Genomic DNA, 22,227 nt, shown 5'->3' on the forward strand with positions numbered 1-22,227 from the left:
GGATTCCAAAAGTTTTTCTTAAGCTTGTCATAAATCATTGTATGAGTCACTTGCCTTCCCTGACCTCTGACTCATCACCTGTGAAGATTTTCATACATGTTTGGTATTATTGTTATAGGGATCAGAAATGACTAGAAGACAATTCTTACATAATTGAGGGACAAAGAGGTTAGTTATCCAAAGCAACCTGTCCTGTTCCTTTGCCCCAGATCCCATTCAGTTGCGCTTCAACACTGACCTAACACACTGAGGAAACTGCATTAAGGATTGATTATGAAGGAATACAATCTTCCTTTCAAAAATATTGTCATTTATGCAGACTCTTGATTGTGTACGGGTCATTCTGCACACTGGGGAAAAACAGTCATAGTGACTGTTGAGACCACAATAACACAGAACTGATACATGGTCATCATTCAGATTACAATCAGTTTTCCTATCTTTATGGTGAACAGCCTTACTTCTCATTGCACCAGTTTCTTTACCTACAAAATGGGAGCGCTAACTGTATTTAAAGATGACTCTAGGGACTAAAACTACCACTATAGTTGTATGTGCAGACACTCCAGCTCAAGTGTCCAGTCACTCATATGAATTAACACATATGAACAGAACAGTGAATTCTAAATAGACTTGGGGTTGGGAAAGTGTGGATATTAGCATTGCATATTTTTGTATTTTGAAAATATCTACAGTTAAAAGGCAGAGACGATTGCAGAAAAGGGCTAAAATACCAGGCTTCCATTTTAAACCAATGGGGAAGAAAAAGAAACTAACAACCTAGCAAGTGGATACCTAGGCTGGTTCTGGGAATAACATGACTGACTCCTAAATTCACAGGAGCTACAATTACCCACACAAGATATCCACAAGATTTGTCCCACCCATACCCTGTCATACAGTGTGAAGAGATTAAGATACCTTAAGCCATCATGATTTCTATGCAGTTAAGGGTTGCTGGAATAGAGGGCATTTCCTTGAGTAGAATGGCCATTAGTAAGGTATTTCAGAACTCCTGACTTTTGCTCATGTAAACAACATTAATGGAACCCTTTGGGTTGTTAAAAGCCAAGATGATGAAAGTGAAAAGGAATCTTGGTTGGAAGAAGAGGGGTCAATAGGAGTGGGAGGGAGCAGGAGAGACCACAAAAGAGTGATGGAAATGAATACAATCAAAATACACTATACATGTGGTGAAAATGTTGTAATGAGTCAATTGCATATAAGTAATATATGCTAATACTAAACAGAGACAAAATAAACACAGCTGTGAAGAGTTGGAGACTTACAGCTCTGGGTGGAACAGTGATGACAGGCAGGGAAGAGGAGCTTTTACTATTATAAGCTTAGGAATGTTTCACAGAGTAGGTAAGAGACAGAGTTTGTACCCCAGTGGGCAAAAATTTGAGGGAACAGACATCTTCCCAGATGATAAAGAAATATTTTACAGGAAAGAGAGATGCACCAAGGATGACAGTCAAAGCAGGTAGAAAGAGAAACCCATCATCAAGGCCTTGTGTGTCAGGCTAAGAAGAAGATTCAGTAGGAGCTTTTGAAACTGGGTTCTGGAGAATATTTTACTCAAATCAATTTCCTGAAAACCTCTGTTGAGAGAATTTGAACATTAGCATGAAAATGAACAAACAGCTACAACCAAGAAAAAATAAATCTATGAGTTGAATGGATTTGAGATAATTCAGGGGCAGAATTCCTTGTAGTTTATGCCTGACAGTCCTCAAAACCCACATAAAACCCAAAGGCAGTGGCACAAGCATTTCTAGCCCCAGAATGGCTATAACCATTGGAAGAATGTATGTAGACAGAAGAATCTATAAAAGTTTTCAGGCCAGCTAACTCTGCACGTTTCAAACCCTCTCTCATGACAAGGTAGAAAAAACAACAATAACCAAAGGTAGTCCACTGATTTTATATACATACCCAGGCAATTCAACACCCCTAAACAAGTGTCCCCCAAATCTTACAGAGGAATATATGTACTTACATCTCTGTGCTTCTCTTTCTCCCTGCCCCTACCACACACACACACACACTAAAAATATATTTGAATGATTCCACCAAAATAAAAACAGAGAAATCATCACTGCTGTAGAACAAAGGGATTAATGAGGGGTCTTCAATTTGGTAATAACCATGCCGAAGATACACTTTCTCATCAGTACATCTCAGACCTATCCACCAGTGAAGATCACTGCAAGGGACAGCATGATAGGAACATAGGTAGAGTATCAGTATAAAAAAGGAGAGTTGGGGTGAATCAGGAGCTGTTTCTAGAGGAACATTAAATAGGACCTGGCAGAGGACCCTGGAGCCTTCAATGAAAAAATCCTCGGGGAAGATGGATTTTCTGACTCTCAGTGACCAGGGCACAGCAACCAGCTCTGAGCCTCTGTATAGAAAATCTGCACAGGGAGGTTTCAGTACCAAGTACCAAACCTGGTTCCCAGCTGTGCTCTTATCAGGGCAGCTGTGCCCCATCTGCTCAGACAAGTCCTGATGGCAGGGATCCACTATCTTGCAGCCAGCTCTCTCAACATCTGCTTGCCCTGGAGGAAAGACCCAGAGACCTCTCTACCTGGTGGCCCTATCTTTTCACATAGGCAGCTGTCCTAGACAAGCTAGGATTTGACTCTTGGGCATGGGTCCTATGCTAATGAGGTAAAGCCTTTGTCAGGTGATTCCTGGGGATGAACATTTGATATTTTGTGAGAACATTTGAGTGCAAGACAACTGTAGGCCTGTTTTGTATTCTTCTGCATACTAATTTAAATATATCTCCATAACACATGAAGTTGTATTTAAAGGTAAGCTATTGACATTCCACGAAAAGGAAGTGTCACTCACCATACAGGATGTAGTTAATTCCCAGGAACCAAACATTTGGCTAGGCATAGGCCATGATATGATGGCAGTACACAAAAGCTGTAGAAGTTCACTCTAACCACAGGGTCAACTATCTACACTTTTGTTTGTTGTTATTGATATTGGAGGTGGTATGTGTGTTTATGTGTATGTGAATATGTTTTTGTGTGTGTACACATGTATATGAAGGGCAGAGTTTGAGATCAGATGCTTCCCCAGAGAGTCCTCATTTTTTTTTTTTAGATAAATCTCTCACTGACCATGTAGTATGATATGTTTTACTATCTGGATGGTCATTGCACTCCAGGGATTCTCTCATCTCTACTTCTTTGAGATAAAATTGCAGTCAGGTACCATTAAACTCAGAATTGTATGTGGGTGCTGAGAATCTGAATTCAAATTCTTATGCAGAAAGGACCAATGAATCCAGCTCTCCAGTACTTGATATTTTTGTTTCTGTTTTTTTTTTTTTTTTTGGGGGGGGGTTGTATGTTTTATTTGTTCTTGGAAATTTTGTATGATGTTTGCATAGGGGCACAGACTCAATCACAACTTTGTAGACTCTGTTTATCCCCTTCATGTGGATGTTGGTTTGGATTCAGGTCACAATGTTTGTTCACCAAGTGTTCTCATAAATATTTTCATCTTAATTGTTTCTGACTTAGTGCCCTGATTCCACATTCTGAACCCTGGGAAATCCATGGCTTTTAGAGAACAAGCAGAATGGGAATTTCAATAGAACAAGAGTCACCTAAGAAAGTTTTAGAAGTACAGATTCTGGGCTTCATGAGACACTAATTAATCCAGAGTTCTGTATTATCTCAGATGTTGAAAAGCACAAGGGTTATCAGGAACTAGACTGTACAGCCAGATACAGAACATCTTCGTTGTAGAGATCATAAAAAGGAAGAAGATGGGAAAAGAAAACAGCTACCTAGTGTTAGGAGAACATGGGCTCAAGTGAGTTAGGAGTCACAACCTCCTCTAAAATGCTTTTCTTTTCACATAGTCAGATTTTGTACTTCATGCTGTACCTGGACTTAAAATAACATCTCTAGATACTTTCCAAAATTTGATTGTTATGAAAATATTATTTGGACCAGCAAGATTTCTGAGCAAGTAAATATATACTTTTTCCAACAAACCTAAACACCTAAGTCTAATACTTAGAACACACAGACATAAGAAGAGAATTGACTTTTACAAGTTGTTCTCTGACTTCTACATGTATTCTCCTAGCATATATATGTATGCATATACATAGAGACAGACACAAAATATAAATGTATTTTTAAAACCATGTTTAAGAGATGACATTTGTCTTTTAAATGAAAATATTAAATTTTAAATAGCTACCCTCTGGGTCATTTCAGGGGATTCAGCACATGATTTAGAAACTGAAGCTTAAATGATTATCAGTTCTAGTAGAGCACCTGAATGGTCACAATCTTTTCCAGTTTTAAAGTGATGGCTGAAAATATAGCATCTCACAAAAACCAGGGCTCTCATCACTGTCTTTAAAAGCACAATATTTTGATAATGAATGCCTGATCCAAAAGACACTGGATGATCTCAGAAGCAACTAACATTCTCCTGTCCTCCTTCATCCACCTTTAATGTTTTGTCATATGAATCAAGTCATAGAATCAGAAATTTTTTTCATCTCCAAGGAATGACATAGAAAAAAAAAAAAAAAAAACCAGCAAAAAAGCAAATTAAAGTACCTAGCCAGAAAACTCTTCTTTTTGCTTGACAGCCTTAATTCCAAATGGAACCTTTGCACACCAACCAAGAAGGGAGGATGCACAGAGCAGAAAGGCCTGGCTGGATCTCCTTTCTAAATTTATTAAAATATTGTGATTTTCAACTGCAATTGTCACCATAATTAAATGCAGAATTACCTGAAGGGTTTTTCTCCATATTTGTCTGTGAGGGCATTTCCTAGGAGAGTTCAATGAGAGATGAAGATCCTCCAACTGTGTATAATATATCTTTTTTTAAAAATTTTTTTATTGGCTATTTTATTTATTTACATTTCAGATGTCACCCTCTTTCTCCATTTATTTACCCTAGAAGCCCCTATTATCTCATCCCCATCCTCCTTTTTGCTTTTATACCATTTTAATTACATACAAGTATTAAGGTCAGTTCTAGGTTGAGGAACCAGCAATACAATAGATGCAAATAGTCAAAGAACAAGCAAGGCAATAAAGAAAATTCCATGAAAACTCCCATGATCACTGTTTCTAAGAGCTTATCAAGATTACCAAAATATCTGAGCCAACTTCCCCATCCTAGCCCAAAGTCATTTTCATGTCTGAAGCCTACTTCACTGTTCTAGCCTAGGATTTAGATTTCTACCCGAAATTACCTCTTTGCTAGCCTAAGATTTAGATTCCTGACTGAAATTATTTTTTTGTTCTAGCCTAATGTCAGATTCCTCCGTGAACCCTACTTCCTTATCTTTGACCAATGTCATATTCCTGCCAAGCAGCCCATTACCCTGTCTTTGGCCCATGTCAGATTTGTGTCAAGCAGCCCCAAAAGCTCTCCACACTTTCTCCCCACCCCCAATCTTTTTTTTTTTTTTTTTTAAATTTCATAAACAACACTAAGTCTGTCTTAGGTCATTCTGCCAAGAATGCCTTCCATACCCATTGTGGAGTATGAATTATTAAAAACAATGCATTTCTATCTTAGGTTGGTAAGGCTCTGTTCATAATCTTACTCGTCCTTGGTTTGTCAGACTATTAATTTAACAACTCTGTCTGGGAGTCCATTTTCAGGTTCGAGCCATGTAGTTTTCTACCAATATGTTAAAGACAAGCTTTAATACAACTGGCAGGAATAAAAGTATTTCCAAGACAAAAAGGACTAGCATGATCAAGCTATACATGTCATCCTTAAAGCTTGACCAAAATAGAAATACAGACCTCAGACCATGGGTAATTTTATGAGCATTATCTGCAGCATCAATGCTCAGCAGAGCAGCATTCTTTAAATTAATAAGCTCACTATGCAAAGTAAAACCATCCAGTGAAGTTTTAGAATTATGTCAAATACACTGCAAAGTGTATTTAAACTTTTTCCTAATTATAATGACTACCACTATAAATTTTAAAACTAAAATAAATCCAATGGTATTTAGCTTAACATTTGAGATGGCTCCTTATTCTTAAATTCTGAACTTCCTTCCAATAATTTGAATGGGATAAAGAGCACCAATCCATTGTTCCAAATGCCTATCTAAATCCTCTTTTATATTCAACACATTTTCTGCTAAATAATTAACAAAAGTAGCTGTCTTAACCTCTTGAATCCAAGCAATTTCAAAAGCAGTGGTGCTAGCAATTAGTGTAATTAAAGCTGTTATATCAGCAGTAATCAAGCCCACTACCCTCTTGCTTCTGCTTAAAGCCTGACTAACTTTTTATAGTACTTGCAAGCTTTTTTCTGCAGACTAAGTTTCTGCGATATTCAGGGCTATAAAAACAAACAAACAAAAAGAGCCTCCATAACTGACATGCTGGGATTTAACTCACTAACACAATTAGAAAGTGTACAACCAATGCAACTCTCAAAGAACCAGGTTCTCATTTGTTAATTCTTTGTATAGTTCTTTTTGTTTCTACTTGTTGATTTAGCTCTAAGTTTGATCACTTCCTACTTTCTATTCCTCTTCGGTGTATTCGCTTCTTTTACTTCTAGAGCTTTCAGGTATACTGTCATGCTGCTAATGTATGCTTTCTCCAGTTTCTTTAGAGCTATGAGTTTTTCTCTTAGCACTGCTTTCATTGTGCCGCACACGTTTTGTTATGATGTGTCTTCATTTTCATTAAATTTTAAAGTCTTTTTTTCTTTATTTCTTTTTTGATCAAGTTATCATTGAGTAGAGCATTATGCAGTTTCCATGTGTATGTAGGATTTCCATTGATTTAGTATTATTGAGACCAACCTTAGTCTGTGGTGATCTGAAAGGATTCATCTGATAATTTCAATTTTTTTGTATCTGTTGAGACCTGTTTGGTCGATTTTGGAGAATATACCAGGAGGTGCTTAGAAGGAGGTATATTCTTTTGGTTTTGGATGAAATATTTTTTATAGATATCTGCTAAATCCATTTTGTTCATAGCTTCTCTTAGTTTCACTAGGTCTCTGTTTAGTTTCTGTTTCCATGATATGTCCATTCATGAAAGTGGGGTGTTTAAGTCTCTCACTAATATTGTGTGAAGTGCAATGTGTGCTTTGAGCTTTAGTAAAGCTTATTTTATGAATGTGGGTGCCCTTGCATTTGGTGCATATTTGTTCAGAATTGAAATTTTATCTTCGTTAATTTTTTTCCTTTGACAAGTATGAAGTATCCATTCTTAGCTTTCTTGATATCTCTTGCTTGAAAGTTGATTTTATTTGATATTACAATGGCTACTCCAGCTTGTTTATTGGGACCATTTGTTTGGAAAATTGTTTCCCAGCCTTTCGTTCTGAAGTAGTATCTTTCTTTGTTACTGAGGTGTTTTTCCTGTATGCAGAAAAAAGTTGGGTCCTGTTTACATATCAAGTCTGTCTTTTAATTAGGAAATTGAGCCAATTGATATTAAGAGATATTAAGTAAAAGTGATCCTTACTTCCTGTTATTTTGGTTGTTAGAGGTGGAGTTATGTTTGTGTGGCTATCTTCTTTTTGGTTTGTTGGAAGATGATTACTTTTCCTACGGTATAATTTCCTACCTTGTGTTGTAGTTTTCCCTCTATTACCCTTTGTCGGGCTGGATTTGTGGAAAGATATTGTGTAAATTTGTTTTTGTCATGAAATATCTTGGTTTCTCCATCTATGGTAATGGAAAATTTTGCTAGATAAAATAGCCGGGTTATCATTTGTGTTCCCCTAGGATCTGTATGACATCTGTCCAAATCTTCTGGCTTTTATAGTCTCTGGTGAGAAGTCTGGTGTAATTCTTATTGGTCTGCCTTTATAAGTTAGTTAACCTTTTTTCTTACTGCTTTTAATATCCTTTCTTTCTTTTGTGCATTTGGTGTTTTAATTATTATGTGACAGGAAGAATTTCTTTTCTGATCTAGTCTATTTAGAATTCTGTAGGCTTGAATGTTCATGGCCATCTCTTTCTTTAGGTTAGGGAAGTTTTCCTCTATAATTTTGTTGAAGATATTAACTGGCCCTATAAGATGAGAATCTTTGCTCTCTTCTATACCTATTTTTCTTAGGTTTTGTTTTTTCATTGTGTCCTGAATTTCCTGGATGTTTTGGGTTAGGAGCTTTTTGCATTTTGCATTTTCTTTGACAGTTGTGTCAATGTGTTCTATGGTATCTTCTGTACCTGAGATTCTCTCTTCTATCTCTTGTATTCTGTTGGTGATTACTCAGGGCACTGGCACAAACTGAAGTGTCATGTATGATATTTTTCAGTAGCAGCCCAGATATAGAGAGGTGTTAGGAAAAAGTGATATTGCTTTGCTTGTACATATAAGCAGCCTTCTGGTGAACATTTCCACACAGCTGCTGCTGCTGCTACTGCTGTCATTGCTACCATTTTGTGCTGCCAATAAAATCTGGTTCATTTAGCTATATAACAAAGACTAAAGAGTTTCAGTTCTCCAGGAATCCTCTAAGCCTTCACCACAAGACTAGAACTGCTGATACATATGTCTCTTAGACTGAGCAGGTACTGGGAGTTTCAGCTTTTATTATTATATGAAAATCATAGTTTCATGACCCTTCCAATAATATGTAAGCCAATCTAGTCGATGTCCTTTGCATTATAAATTCAGTTGTTTATACTCCTCTGGAGAACCTTGGCTAGTACATGCATATTTCACAATTGTATATGGTTGCCCTTCCCTCATCAAACCTAAGTCTAAAAAAAGTTTTCAGTGGTCCTGTGCATCTTTATTTCTGAAAACTCTCCATTCTTTTAAAATGTGATCCAGTGCATTAAACACACTTCTCTTATAGATGTGAAACTCTTTTCTTCACATGAGAGTTAGGCATGACAGTCATGACTTATAATTGTTGGGAATGAGACAACCCCTGTGGGTCCCTACTGAGTGTTAGAGAATTTAGAGCAGCATTTTTTCCCATTAATTTATTCATTCACTTTTCTTGTCCATCACAGACCCCTCACCCTGTACACCCAGTCACTCCTTATAAATCCCATATCCCTTCCCCTCTCCTCTGAGAAAATGGAGGCCCTCTGGGGTATCAACCTGCCCTGGCATATGAAGTCATTACAGGTCAAGGCACATCCTCTCCTACTAGGGCCAGATAAGGGATTCAAGGTAGGGAAATAGGATCCACAGACAGGCATTCAATTATGTGACAGCCCCTGCTCAGGTTGTTGAGAGACCCACATGAAGACCAAGGTGCACATCTGCTACAAAAGTGCATGGAGACTAAGTCCAGCCTATGCTTGCTCATTCATTGATGGTTCAATCTCTGGGAGCTCCCAATGGTCAAGGTTAGCTGATTCTGTTGGTCTTCCTGTGGAGTCTCTATCTCCTTTAGGCAGTCAATCTTTTCCCTAAGTTTTTCATAGGACTCCTGATCTCTGATTAATGTTTAGCTTTGTGTCTCAGCATCCATTTTGATCATATACTGAGTGGGGACTCATGTCTGCAAGCATAAAAGAGCATCATTAATAGTGTCAGGGATTGGTTCTTGCCCATGGGACTAGATGTCTCAGGGTAGAATGGTACCTAAGGGGAGCTTGCCTTTTCTGAAAAGATAGGGAGAAATCAATAGGGGTGCAGTAGTTGTAAGGGTAGGACTGGGAGCAGAAGGTGACATCAGTATGTAAAGAGAATAAAAGAAAACCATACATAAGAGCATTCATCTCTTATGCATGAGTGGCCACTTTCTGTGGAGACTTCCTAATGCTCACAGTACCCATTCTCTGTTCTCTTGTCAGATACACACACAAAGGAAGCCAGAGGCTCTACCCAGTCCACTCTATTTGTTCCTTTTTTGCTTTTTATTTGGGTGTGGTGAACTCACAATCAATCCTGTTTCTAGTTCCCAAGTGCTAATGCCCTAATCACAGGCAAAACCCACTGTGTCTGACCAGCGTTTGTTTTCATTTTGTAACTGTTTTATTGAAATATGATTTATACATCATGTATTTTATCTACTTAGAGTTTACAACTCAAAATATTTTAGCATGATCAGATTTCTGAAACCAATGAAATTATCAATTTAAAAATAATTTCCTATTCTGCAACAGTAGTATTACTCATTAATCTGTCATCTAATTCTTAAGAATTTGCCTTTTTTGAGCTTTCACAAATAAAACATACAATATAGTCTATTTTGTACTGAGTTAGTTTAAAGAGTCTATGGTTTACCCATATGGAAAGCAAAAATAAATATGTGTGGCTCAATTATATTCCATTTTGTAGACATTTCATTCTGTGTTTAGTTATTTATTTAACCTTAATATTTGTTTTGTTATCAGTTTAAATTAGTGTGAATAATTATTCTATGCATATCTGAGGAATTATGTGAGGAATTATATTAGTATGAGAGTTCCATATCCTCTTATTCCTTCTTTTGGTGTGATATTTCTGGGTTACATAGTAACTTCACATGACTCCCTTTGAAGACCCATGACACAATTTCACAAGTGAATTTACTTGTTCATATTCTCACTTCACCACTTGAACTTAAAAAATATTGATTTCATATTTTGGTTGTTTGTGTGTGTGTGTGTGTGTGTGTGTGTGTGTATGGGTGTGTGTTTTACGTATATGGGTGAACATACATATCTTGATGCATTCAGAGAACTTGATTTTCTAATTACGTTTATTTTATATGTGAATATTATGCCTGTATGTATGTCTTCAACCACATATATGCCCTAGTTCTACAGTGGAGGGCATCAGTTACTCTGTAACTGGAGTTACAGATGGTTGTAAGTCATTATGTACATGCTGGGATTTGATACTGGGGATTTTTTTCTTCCTATTACCCCTTACTTAAAACCATGGAACTTAGAATATTAAGGAACATAAACTATTTCTTTATCTTTTAAAACTTGTTAACTCCTCTGTAAAACGTATACAATATACTGGAGCATAACAGAGAAGCTTAAGCTTCTTAGACCCTGTCTACCTGCACAAGGCCTGTGCAAGACTGAGCCCACCAACATTTTGTCAAGGAGAAGAAAGAAATTTCTAGGCAGTTAACAGTAGCAGGAAAGGGGAGGAGACTTTTCCAGTAGTGTTTTCATTGCTAAGTTGTTTATAAATAACTATAAATAACCTCTCTCACATGTTTCTGTGTAAGTATTTCTCATTAAACTTGTTGTTCCACTTAAAAAGGAGACATGGGAGTAGAACCATTTGGGAAGAAGAACTGGACCATTAAACATAAGAGGAAAAGAAGAGGACAAGAGGACAAGGGTGTAGTAGTCATGATAAAATGCCTACATGAATGTATGCAAATATTATAATGAAGCATTATTACAGACCAATCAACAATGAAAGGATCGTAAAAACAAAAAAAGCCAAACAAAGCATTTCCTCTTAAATACACTGATCTCCAGCAATTTCTTAGGAATATCTGTAACATTCACTGTCACATCCATTCATTTGTGTCATAGTATTTACAGCCTTGTATTATTAATTAACAATTTGTCTGTGCAAGCCTTGTGTCCCCAGTGGAATGAAAAGTGGCTGGGGGGTCAGAGTGTGTGTCATTTTCTATTTCTCCCTTGGCATCTACAGGGTCATAGCCTGCTTTCTCCAAATGATCCTTGATTGATGGAATATTCAAGCAGCTGAAACTCCACTGCCAAGTGTCAGCACCAAGACCTCTCATCGCATTGCATATAAATGACAGTGTCAAGCTTTCCTAGTTGTACAAACCTGACTTATGATTCAATGTATCATGGATCCAAAAGCGTTTATCAGCACATGAGAGAGTTACTGTCTGGTGTTGTCATCATTAGTGTTTGACAGAAAAATGGAGGTTAAATGTGACAATGCTGTTTTTCCAGTACAGAAATAGATGTACAGTTCTAAGTTCTGTATTCTAAAATTATGTTCAAGGCTGAGAATAATTCTATCCCCCAATGTGCACTTCATCCCTGATAAGTTCTAATTCTAAGTACCCATCCTATTCTGACATTTACACTCCAGATACCCAAAGCACTTGTGGAATTTTATATGGCTGGTTTTCATTCCAAGATTTTATTTTTCTAATTGGAACAACCTTCTCTTCATTCTTTGGTTGGTCAAATTTTATTCATTCTACAGAGGAAATGAAAAGCCTTCCTTTCCTCTCATGCCATGTGTATTTCCTGATATTTAGAATCTGCTAGAGAATGTAACTTTCATTCAGCCTCCACCTAGTCACCTGTGCATAATACAGGCTCATAAATCTTCAGTTAAAGAGAAGCAAACTTAATTATGTGAAGTAATCACAAAAGTGGAAACTCAGGAACTGGAAAAAAATGAGGGCCTATATGGCCACTAGATTATTGTGTTTTAATAGTAATGATAATAATCTAACTTTCTTAGATCCATGCTATGGTAAACATCTAGAAAAGAAAGTGAAATAAGAAATTCAATTTCATCATTTCCATTTATCAAGCCTGAGAAAGCTACATAGACCACTAGGCTGGTAAATATTTCTAACTTGGGCTTGATATCTTATATCCTAGGTAGATTTAACTGACAACTTGACACAGTCCAGAGCCATCTAATAATGGTGTCTCAGTTGAGGGATTGCTGTGATCGGGTTGGCTTATATGTCTGTGGGGAATAGCTTGTTTGTTGATACAGGTGGATCCAGTTGACTGTGGGAGATTCCATTTACTGGAGTGATGGTGCTTAGCCTGATCCTGAGAATGATTCAGTAAGCAGTAGCCTTCCAAACTTTCTCCTTCAATGTCCTGCATGAGTTGCCTGAATTTCTTTCAATCATGGGATATGGCTTATAGAATGAAATAAATTATATTCTCCCCATATTTTGCCTTTGGTCAGGGTGTTCTATCACAACAACAGATTTGAAATTAGATATTATGAAAGTCCAGTAACTGCATTTCTTAACTTTTCATAACCTGGGAAATCTCTACACACTTATGTCTATTGGCTCAATCAGACACCTTGCTGTTAATAGTCAAAGCACTTGATTCTGTGTTTATTTCCTCTCACTAATGGGATTTTCTCATCAACATCAATTTAGCCAAAACACTGAGCCATTAATTGTAATTTATTTGAAGCTGAGGACCGGGTCTTTAGACTAATCCTGTTTTCTTGATGTGTAGAAGGAGGCTAGTTACAGTGGCTTATGTAAAAGAGGAAATATTAGGGAAGCCACTGTTAATGTTAATTTGAGGTTGTACACTATAACCATCTGACCACTAGTATTATTCTGGGTAAATACGTTCATACTTGTATCATATCCATCTCTCAACTCCTGAGCTACAGTAGTTAAGATTTAATTAATACATCCACTAAGTACAACCCATTCTTTAATTTGACATATTCTTCAACAAACAATTGCTGTAATACAAATATTTTACTAAATCACTACTAGTTCCTTTTCACTTTAAAAATTCATATCTGAATATGTCTATTATATGGTGAATATACACTAAAATTTTAAATTGTATGAACCAAAGAGAATAACCATTCTAGTAGACCTAACTGAATATTATCAGAAAAACATTCATATTTAAATACTTGTCTCATAATTCTATACAGATAACCAAAAGATGTAGGTATCTCTGGTACCTACAAGTATCTCTGTTATAATAGCATCCTGGTGCAAAACACCTGTTCTGTAGTGTTTTACTCTGTCTTCAGTGCAGAGGAGAAAAATACAATAAGAGTTATTTTAAAGACTGTGGCTTCTTACTTACTGCCCTAACTTTTCCCATAAGACAAATAAAAACAACATGAAGTACCCATAACATTGAAGGGAAGCACAGTAGAGCTATTTTTCATTTTCTATTACTTAATGTTTTCAATGACATTCAAAGTCTTATTTATAAAATTAACCAAGGGATTTCTTTTATGGAGGGAAGGATAAACTCCTGGGAGCTTGTAGGTCAGTGAGTCTTGTATGCACAACAAACATCAAGAAGACTCTGTCTCAAACAAGTCAGAAGCAAGGATTGAAATCAATAGCCTTCTGAAACTCCACATGTGAACTATGAAACAAACATAAAGGCAGTCAATCACATGAACACAAAAGGCTCTAACTATGGAATCACATACACAAAAATTAAAATGATAGAATGTGAGGATAGTGTGGCAATTCATTCCTTAACCCCAGCATTCAGAGTAATGAGGCAAGAAAACACAGAATTTAGGCTATAGAGTAATATCCTATATCTTGTCTTGTCTTGTCTTGAAAAACAAAAAGAAAAAAAAAACAAAGAAAGAAAGGAAGGAAGGAAGGAAGGGAGTGAGGGAAGGAGAGATGAAGAGAGGAAAGAAGGAAATAAGAAAGAAGGAAAGGAAGAAAGGAAGGAAAGAAGTATAGGGATGAGTATAGAGGATGAGAGAAAGAAAGAGAACAAAAGAAAGAAAGAAAGAAAGAAAGAAAGAAAGAAAGAAAGAAAGAAAAGAAAAGGGAAAGAAAAGAAGGAAGAAGGGGGCACAGGGAGGGAAGGAGGAGGAAGAGTAGATATGGCAGAGAAATAAAGAGTAGAGGACTACAGGGTAGAGGAGGGAAGGAGAGAGTGGGAAGAAGCACAGAAGAAAAAAAAAAAGGCAATGATGAGTGTTCCTGAAAGAACAAGTGCTGAGACCTCAGGACCGCATGGCCCAGCGCCTCAACAGTGCCTGGTAGTTTATGGGACTTAGTAAAAAAAAAAAAAAAAAAAAAAAAAAAAAAAAAAAAAAAAAAAATGGCCACTCAGGAATACAGTAAATAAGAAGGCCCAGTTTCTTTTATTCATATGAGATTTGCCTAAATGGGCTTTCAAGTTTTAGAATGAACTCAGCTAAGCTCACTCTTGACTGTGATGATTTGACTCTGTTTTCTGTACCTATGTTGTATCTACCTTTCAGAATGTACCATAGATACAGGGGTCTGCAGTAGAAAGAATTATGTAGTATGTGGCCAAGTCTCTGGAAGATGGGTTTCCCTTTATGTTATAGGTCTCACGATAACTTAGTCCTTGTCATGGCCTGCAGAATCATTAGGAATAAAAATATACATATATATCTAAGAAGGCCTGTTGATGAATCAGAGGGCAAAGTGGCAGCTATAGGCATAAACTTGAGTTCAGAGCCCCAAAACACATTTAAAATCTGAGCTTGTCAGCCTAGCGTATAACACCAGCACCAGTGGATGGGTATAGGTGGGTGCTGGGGTTTGCTGGCCAATCAAGCCAGTGAGTACCAGGTTGAATTGGATACCCTGTTTGAAAAAAAAAAAAAAAAAGGACTTACAGTGAAGGGCAATATGAGAAGATACATATTGTCCACCCATGTGCACACCACATATATGATGCTAGCATAATACATGCCATGTGAGGAATTCTTATGAATACATATTGATATATTTATATGTATATAATATGACACTTAATATAAAACTTAGTTAATGTAGAACAGGGGTCTGTTATATGTATTTAAAAATAGTAGTTGCTACTGCCATCTTCTGTGAAGTTAACTTAACTCCAGAATGAGTGCACTGATTAAAAACATTTGGGAATGAAAGATACAACCTCAGATCTACTAAGAGCATGTTATCCCAGCAAAGTTGTTTCATAGAGCTTCCACAACAATCAGGGTCTTTTTTATATGTGCTATTTACGAAATTGACAGTAAAAACAAATTCAAGACTAAATTTGTCCTTGTTCTAGTTGATTTCATGATCCTCCTGCCTGCAGGACAACGCAAAGTATTAATTGTCAACTTGACAGGATCTAAAATCACTTTAGAAGCAGACTTCTGGGCTGATCTGTGAGAGATTTCTTGGTAAGGATAGACTCTGGATGCTGGTGAAGGGTTGCCTTGATTAGGTAGAAAGAGCATCACATTATGGGTGACATCATCTCTTAGCTTAAGATCTTTAACTGCCTAAAGGAGCAAGTGAGTTAACCACAAACTCATCTCTCTTCATCCTAACAATGAAGGCCATGGGATATTTTCATGAAGACCCTGCTGCCATGATATTTCTACTATGCGGGATCTACCCTGAAATTGTTAGGCAAAGTAACCATTCCTCCCAACATTTCTTTCATTGGGTATTTTATCACAGTAACAGGAAAGAACCTGTGTGCCAGAGAGAGCATGGTCTTAAAAAAATAAAGTTAATTGAAGTCCTTTCTAGAAGGTCTTAGGCAGAAATTAGGTCAAAACTCATTTTCACGAACATTATCCAAGACATTCATATTGCAATCAAAATGAATGAATCAAACTGAATGCCATCGTGGTTCCTTTAGCTCCGCATCTAATTCATAAATCTTTCTTCTAGGTGTGGGTATCTTAAGATAATCCTACCATGAAGTTTGTTGAGATTTGCTAACTATGCATCCTTGTGATAAGTCTTGCCTGAGCATCAAGACCTGTGAAATACTCACTGAGTTCAGCCTCACCTCTTTGACAGATAATAGCAGATGAAGAGAAGGCCCTTTATCTCTTTTGATACTCAAATATGTGAGCCTTTCAAGAAAAGAAATAAAAAAAAAAAACACAGCAAGCATGATACTATTGGATTTCAACTTTATCAGATTTCATCATCTGGAACAACAGAATTCAGATTGTTTCTAGGTGGTGGGCATATTCACTTTCCAAGCCTTTTCTTCTCTTTCAGTGGAAAAGATCCCAAATACGTTTTATCTGCAGTGTCCTTGTAGGAAATTTTGCATGTTAAAAGACAGCAGATATGTCTCATCTGTCCTTTTCATTAGAATCCAGTTCCCTCTCAGACATATGGGAAACCCTAACATAGTCAGAGGTAGCTCTCTAAAATCTGGTTACATTGAGGAATCAGTAAACAGTGTCACACTCTGCTTTACAAGACACACCATATTTTAAGGGTAGACTTGCTGGCCCTCAAAGTTTTCTGAACACATAGGTCATTAGATAAGAGTTCTGAGCCAGCCTGAGGACCTGATATAGAATCTGAAGTACATCCACAGCTACTTGTGGCCACATGGGTTTCTGTAACCCCAACTATATGAAAGAGGGAGACAGGAGGATTCTGGGTCTCAGTGATTGCTAGCTTAGTTCCAAGTTTTATTGTAGGGCAGTGGGCTGTGAGAAGCAGCTGGGTGTTTGGTTGAGCATGAGTTTCAAACCCCAGAACCTTTATCAGACAGCAGGAGTTCAGCTCTGCTCCCAGGCCCTGGTTCCTTTCACTTAGCTTCAGTTCTCCAACAACCCCTCCCACAGAGAGGTTTATGACCATCAGTCACAAGGAACGGTCCCTCAGGCCCTTCAGCATGCAGATGAGGTATCCCCAAGCTCTCAGGTCAAGCCAATAGACATTATCTGCTGCCAGACCCTAACCCACCCCAAAACTGTATATAAGGGCTCTATTTAGAGGAAGTATCATCTTGGTGTCTGAGAGTTTTTGTCACAAGAGCTGTAACACTTGGGGATAGCCCCCGATCTCCTGAAACCTGCCTGGGACACCAAGCTCCTTGCCAGCTAGCTAGCTATTGGCCCAGCCGGGGCCTGGACAGGCTCAGCGCAGAGAGACCGGAGAGATGGGGCAACACCTGGGAGAGACAGGTCAGCGACAGAGGCAGCGGCAGGGGCAGGCAATCTCCCCTCCTGCTCGCACTCTTGTGTCCTTCGGCCTCGACCTCCCGCATCAGGCAGGGCCGGAGGCCTACAGACAGTGGAGGCAGGAGGCAGCACGGAGACAGTAGCGAGCCCTCCCTGAACAAGAAACCCACATTTTATGAGAGATTTTTTATTCAAAAAATAATGCAGGAGTGATAAAGAAGGTGCCCTGCACCCTATCTGACCTCTGTGCATATGTAACCCTGGAATGTATAGGCATGCACATAAACCATCCAGATGTACATATACACACACAAGCACATACATGTGCATGCACACACACACACAGGTTACTGAGACAACAGCCATTTATTTATTATTATTTTCCTTTCATTAATCTATTAAGATCTTAATTATTTTGAAAATAAGTTTGTTTAGAAGTTTAAAGCAAAAATAATCTATATTGCCTGCTTTGGCTTTTATTTTATCTCTTTACCCATTCTGGATAGAAAAGTGTAAGCACAAAGATATTTTTAGTCCATTTGAAAGACACATTAAGAGATTCACATTTTCTAAAATGTAGGACAAATGATTTCAGAACAGGACTGTAGGCTTTCTGACACTATCCTTGCCATTTAGGCTACTCATTTAACTTATCTCCACTTGGTCCTCTACTTGAGGAACAGGTGTAGAATGATCTATTTGTTTCCTCTCTTATAGCTGGGTAACCCAGCAGCTCCTACCAGTCTCTCTTAGTGCAAAGTGTGTTTTAATATAGTGGCATATGCTTAAGAATAGAAGCAATTAATGGGTTCTTCAGGGCAGAATACTGCCAGAGCCTGTGTCACAGTAAAACTATATTTGTGACTCAAAGACTATAAAATAAAAATCTCTGTACTCAAATATCTTACCAATTAGTTAAAGACAGCTCAGTGACAGATCATGTTTGTATTCTCCACATAAGGAGGACGGTGGTTCTAACTGTGAACATGAAAAACATTGTCTTGCAAAGTGAGTAACTCACCTTTATTACCAGGAATCTAATAAATATTCGAAAACTCCCCTGACTGTATAACTTTTACAAACATGTAGAATGAGGCCCGTCCAGCTAGTGGTCCTGAATTAGGATGGAGGGATGAACACTTATCAATCAGCTTCTCAACACTATCCTAAGTGTTTCAGGTATTTTTTCTTATTGATGGGTATCATTGTTTTAGAAACCAATTTTAAGGTTGTTCATGTGTGTGGTTGTGTGAAAGAAGAGTGTGTATGTACACAAACACATAGAATCCAATGATAGCCTTAGGTGTTATTCTAAGTAACACAATCTGTGTCCTCTGAGACAAGTTTTATCATTGGCCTGAAATTTACTGGTTAAGTTAGTCAAGGTGGCCAGCAAGACGCAAGGATCTACTTGTTCACAACCACCCCAGGCTGAGCTTACAAGTGTTTACCACCTTAATCAGCTTTTTATGGTGTCCTGGGATGAAATCCATGTGCCTGTGCTTCAAATACAAACACCTTTCTGACTGATCTGTCTCAGAAGCTTTGAAAACAACATTTTTTTTTCTGTCTTGCCTATAATAGACTCTCAGCTGATCTCCAGAGACTTATACCTGTTTATTGAGAGACATTTGTCAAATTAATACACTTAAGCATGAGCATGCCTTATTTCTTTGCATCTAATGAACAGAATATAGCAGAAGTGAAAGGCTGTCATTACAAAAATTAGGTTACAAAGATTTAGTCTTCTATTTTGGGTGTTATGACAGCTATTATTGAGTGAAAATTTGAAAAGATTTAGAATCAACTTGGGGGCTGTGAAAGGGTTTCTATAATGGGTTAATATAGATGCGAAGGCTGGCCTTGAGTTTGGGTGGCATCATTACATTGTCTGTAGTCATAGACTCAACGAAAAGGAGAAACTGAGTTGACCATTTATCTCTGTTTCTGGACTGTAGATGCCACATACTTCAAGCTCATGTCACCAGGGTTGTGCCCACAAGCTATGCTCTGAAATAAGTTCTTTTCTAATGTTTCAGTGAGAGACCCTGTGTCAAGAGAATAATATGGAGAGGGATAGAATAGAATGGGAAATGACCTCAAGCTATGCTGTCCTAACATTAATATATACTTGAGGTTTTGCTATGGCCTTACAAGATTGTGACTATTATATCATAAACTTCAATATTTACCTTAATTTTATCTAGATTGTTTGAGTTATAAAATTCATGTACCAATTGGAGAAGAATGTTATTTAAACAGAGAAAAATACACTGTATTTAAATCTGTGCTAGATGATAGTGTGCAGTACTACAGTTGATGATTTGGCTTGGATAATTTATCCTCAGATTTCTCATAGGATTTTTTTTTGACTGATCCATATACCTCACCCCCAGCTTAAAAAGCCAGGCCTCATTCAGTACTTGCCATCTAAGAAATACAGTGCTACTTGAGGTGTAGAAGATAATTTATAACATAAAGAATTAAGCCAATGGAGAAAGAGGGAAAAGCTTCTAGTCTTCCTTCTTTAAGAAATCTAGTTCGGAGACTACAGAGATAACATAGACCTCTTGTTCTTCTACCAGCAGACCAATGTTCAGCTCATAGCATCCATGTTGTATAACTCACAACTACCTGCGACTCATCTTAAAATGTCCTCTTCTGGCTTCAATATATTCATATATCCATAAAAATGTAGTATACATATCACTTACCATATAAACACAGACACAGGCACATGCATACTCACACAACACACACACACACACACACACACAGTGTTTATCAGAATACAGATAACTTAGGACCATTTAGAAAAGTTTCATTGTATTCTGAATCTGCATATAAAAGTATACACTCAGTACCTTTAAAATATATCTAAGAAATTCAATGGTAAAAGCATACCAATTACATTAAAATAGTCACCTATAAAAAATTTTATGGTACTATAGAAATATGACATGGAAGCCAGACAAATTCTAAATGAATTCTCAGCTCTGTCATTTTGGAACTTGTGATTCTGGAAATATTTCTGTAACTCTTCATTTTCTAATGTATAAAGTTTGAAAAACAGCTTTTTCCAGGGTCAGTCATGGTAAAGATGACACACAAGGTTAGAGATCTCTATACAAGAGCAAGTAAGCAGATGTGTAGAATGTGCTAAATACTCATTACTGTGAAATCCCACACCCACTTTTCTGATGATCCTATAGTGAAGCAATTGAGAGATGTGTTGAAGTACAAATGAATAATTGAGACTTAACTCTTTTTACTTGTCTAATTCTTGCATGTGACAGAGGGCAAGCTCCATCATATTTATAGTATATTTTCCACCACTGGGCCACCCTTCATCCATGTGTATGATCTGGCATATTTTAGTAGAACCTCAAACTTGGTTGGCTTACATAAAGACGAAAACATTATACATGCTGGAAAGTAAAAGAGGAGTGGAGGGTGAAGCAGACAGGGAAGGAGAGGAGAGAAGAGGATGTGGAGAAGACTGTATGGCAAACAGGGCAGCGGAAATGGGAGGGGAGTGGAGGGCAGCAGAGAAAAAGTATGACTACAAATGAAGTCAGCAGAGTTAGTACCTGTGATGATTTCAGTTCCATGTCCTGCTACTTTCTTAATCAGGAGCCTCAGAGTCCCGCCCTCCAGGATGAGCAGCAGGGTCCCTGAGCCTTCAGACAGCTCTGTGGACAGAAGCAGACCATCCTCATTCCATGTTCGAAACTGGAAACTCACTGATAGACCATCAATTCGGGGAGTGCCGGGCAAGAGCAAATAACTGCTCCTGGAGTTGACAAATGTGATGGGCACAATTTGTGGTTCTGAGCAGGAAAAAGTGACATTGCCCTGAAAAAAAAAAAAAAAAAACAATAAAAAAGCAAACAAATAAAGGCCATTTTTATATGGCAATATGATAGTCTGAATAAACAACCACCCAGTGTTGACCTTAATTTCAGAATCATTCCACATTCAGCTTCAGAGAAATGGAAGGAGCTAGAAGGGATGGTAAATTCAAGGGGCAAAAGACAGGAACAGAGAACAACACTAAAGTGATGCTGGCTACATTTTAAATTTTGTAAGAATACATGAAGTTACGTAGGTCAGACATATAGGAGAAAGCTGATCCTTGAGAAGTATTAAGAGTCTTGTATTATTTCAGGATATAGCACAGGTAGTTGAAGACTTGCTTAACATAAAGAACCCCTAATAAATCTTCGCGAGCATATAAACTAGGCATGGTGCTTCACACCTGTAACCTCAGACCTGAAGAAGTAGAGACAGGAGTTTAGAGTCATCATTAGCTAGTCAATTGGTTTGAAATCATCTTGGGCTACATGAGGCCACAATGAAAAGAAACAGTTTTGACCAAAGTAGAGAAAGTGGTGAACAGATTACAAAAGTGCAGAATAAAGAGACCCCTGTATATCCAAGACCCACAAAATAATTTCCACATCAGAAAGTTACTGTGAATTAAAGAATGAATTTATATGTTCAGGTACACATATTGGCCATTTCTATAGAGGAGTATAGAATGACTGGACTATCGCTTGAGGAATGCAAAGGGGTTCTTTTGTGAGTCGTTTGGTGTTTAGATAGCAAACTCTACATTCACACTTGTCATGTCTTTATTTAA

The 22,227-nt window shown here is 37.5% G+C and overlaps 1 protein-coding gene across 1 annotated transcript in view; it reads right to left on the reverse strand.

Moving 5' to 3' along the window:
• LOC117716227 (contactin-associated protein like 5-1) overlaps nucleotides 1-22,227 on the reverse strand; it is a 688,126-nt gene that overhangs the window by 292,179 nt on the left and 373,720 nt on the right. The window contains exon 8 of the mRNA XM_034513191.2: nucleotides 21,176-21,440. Within this exon, the coding sequence (XP_034369082.1) occupies nucleotides 21,176-21,440 (265 nt within the window). The remainder of the gene's footprint in view (nucleotides 1-21,175; nucleotides 21,441-22,227) is intronic.

Source organism: Arvicanthis niloticus, chromosome 10 (assembly GCF_011762505.2).
Source record: "Arvicanthis niloticus isolate mArvNil1 chromosome 10, mArvNil1.pat.X, whole genome shotgun sequence".
Classification (NCBI taxonomy): Eukaryota; Metazoa; Chordata; class Mammalia; order Rodentia; family Muridae; genus Arvicanthis; species Arvicanthis niloticus.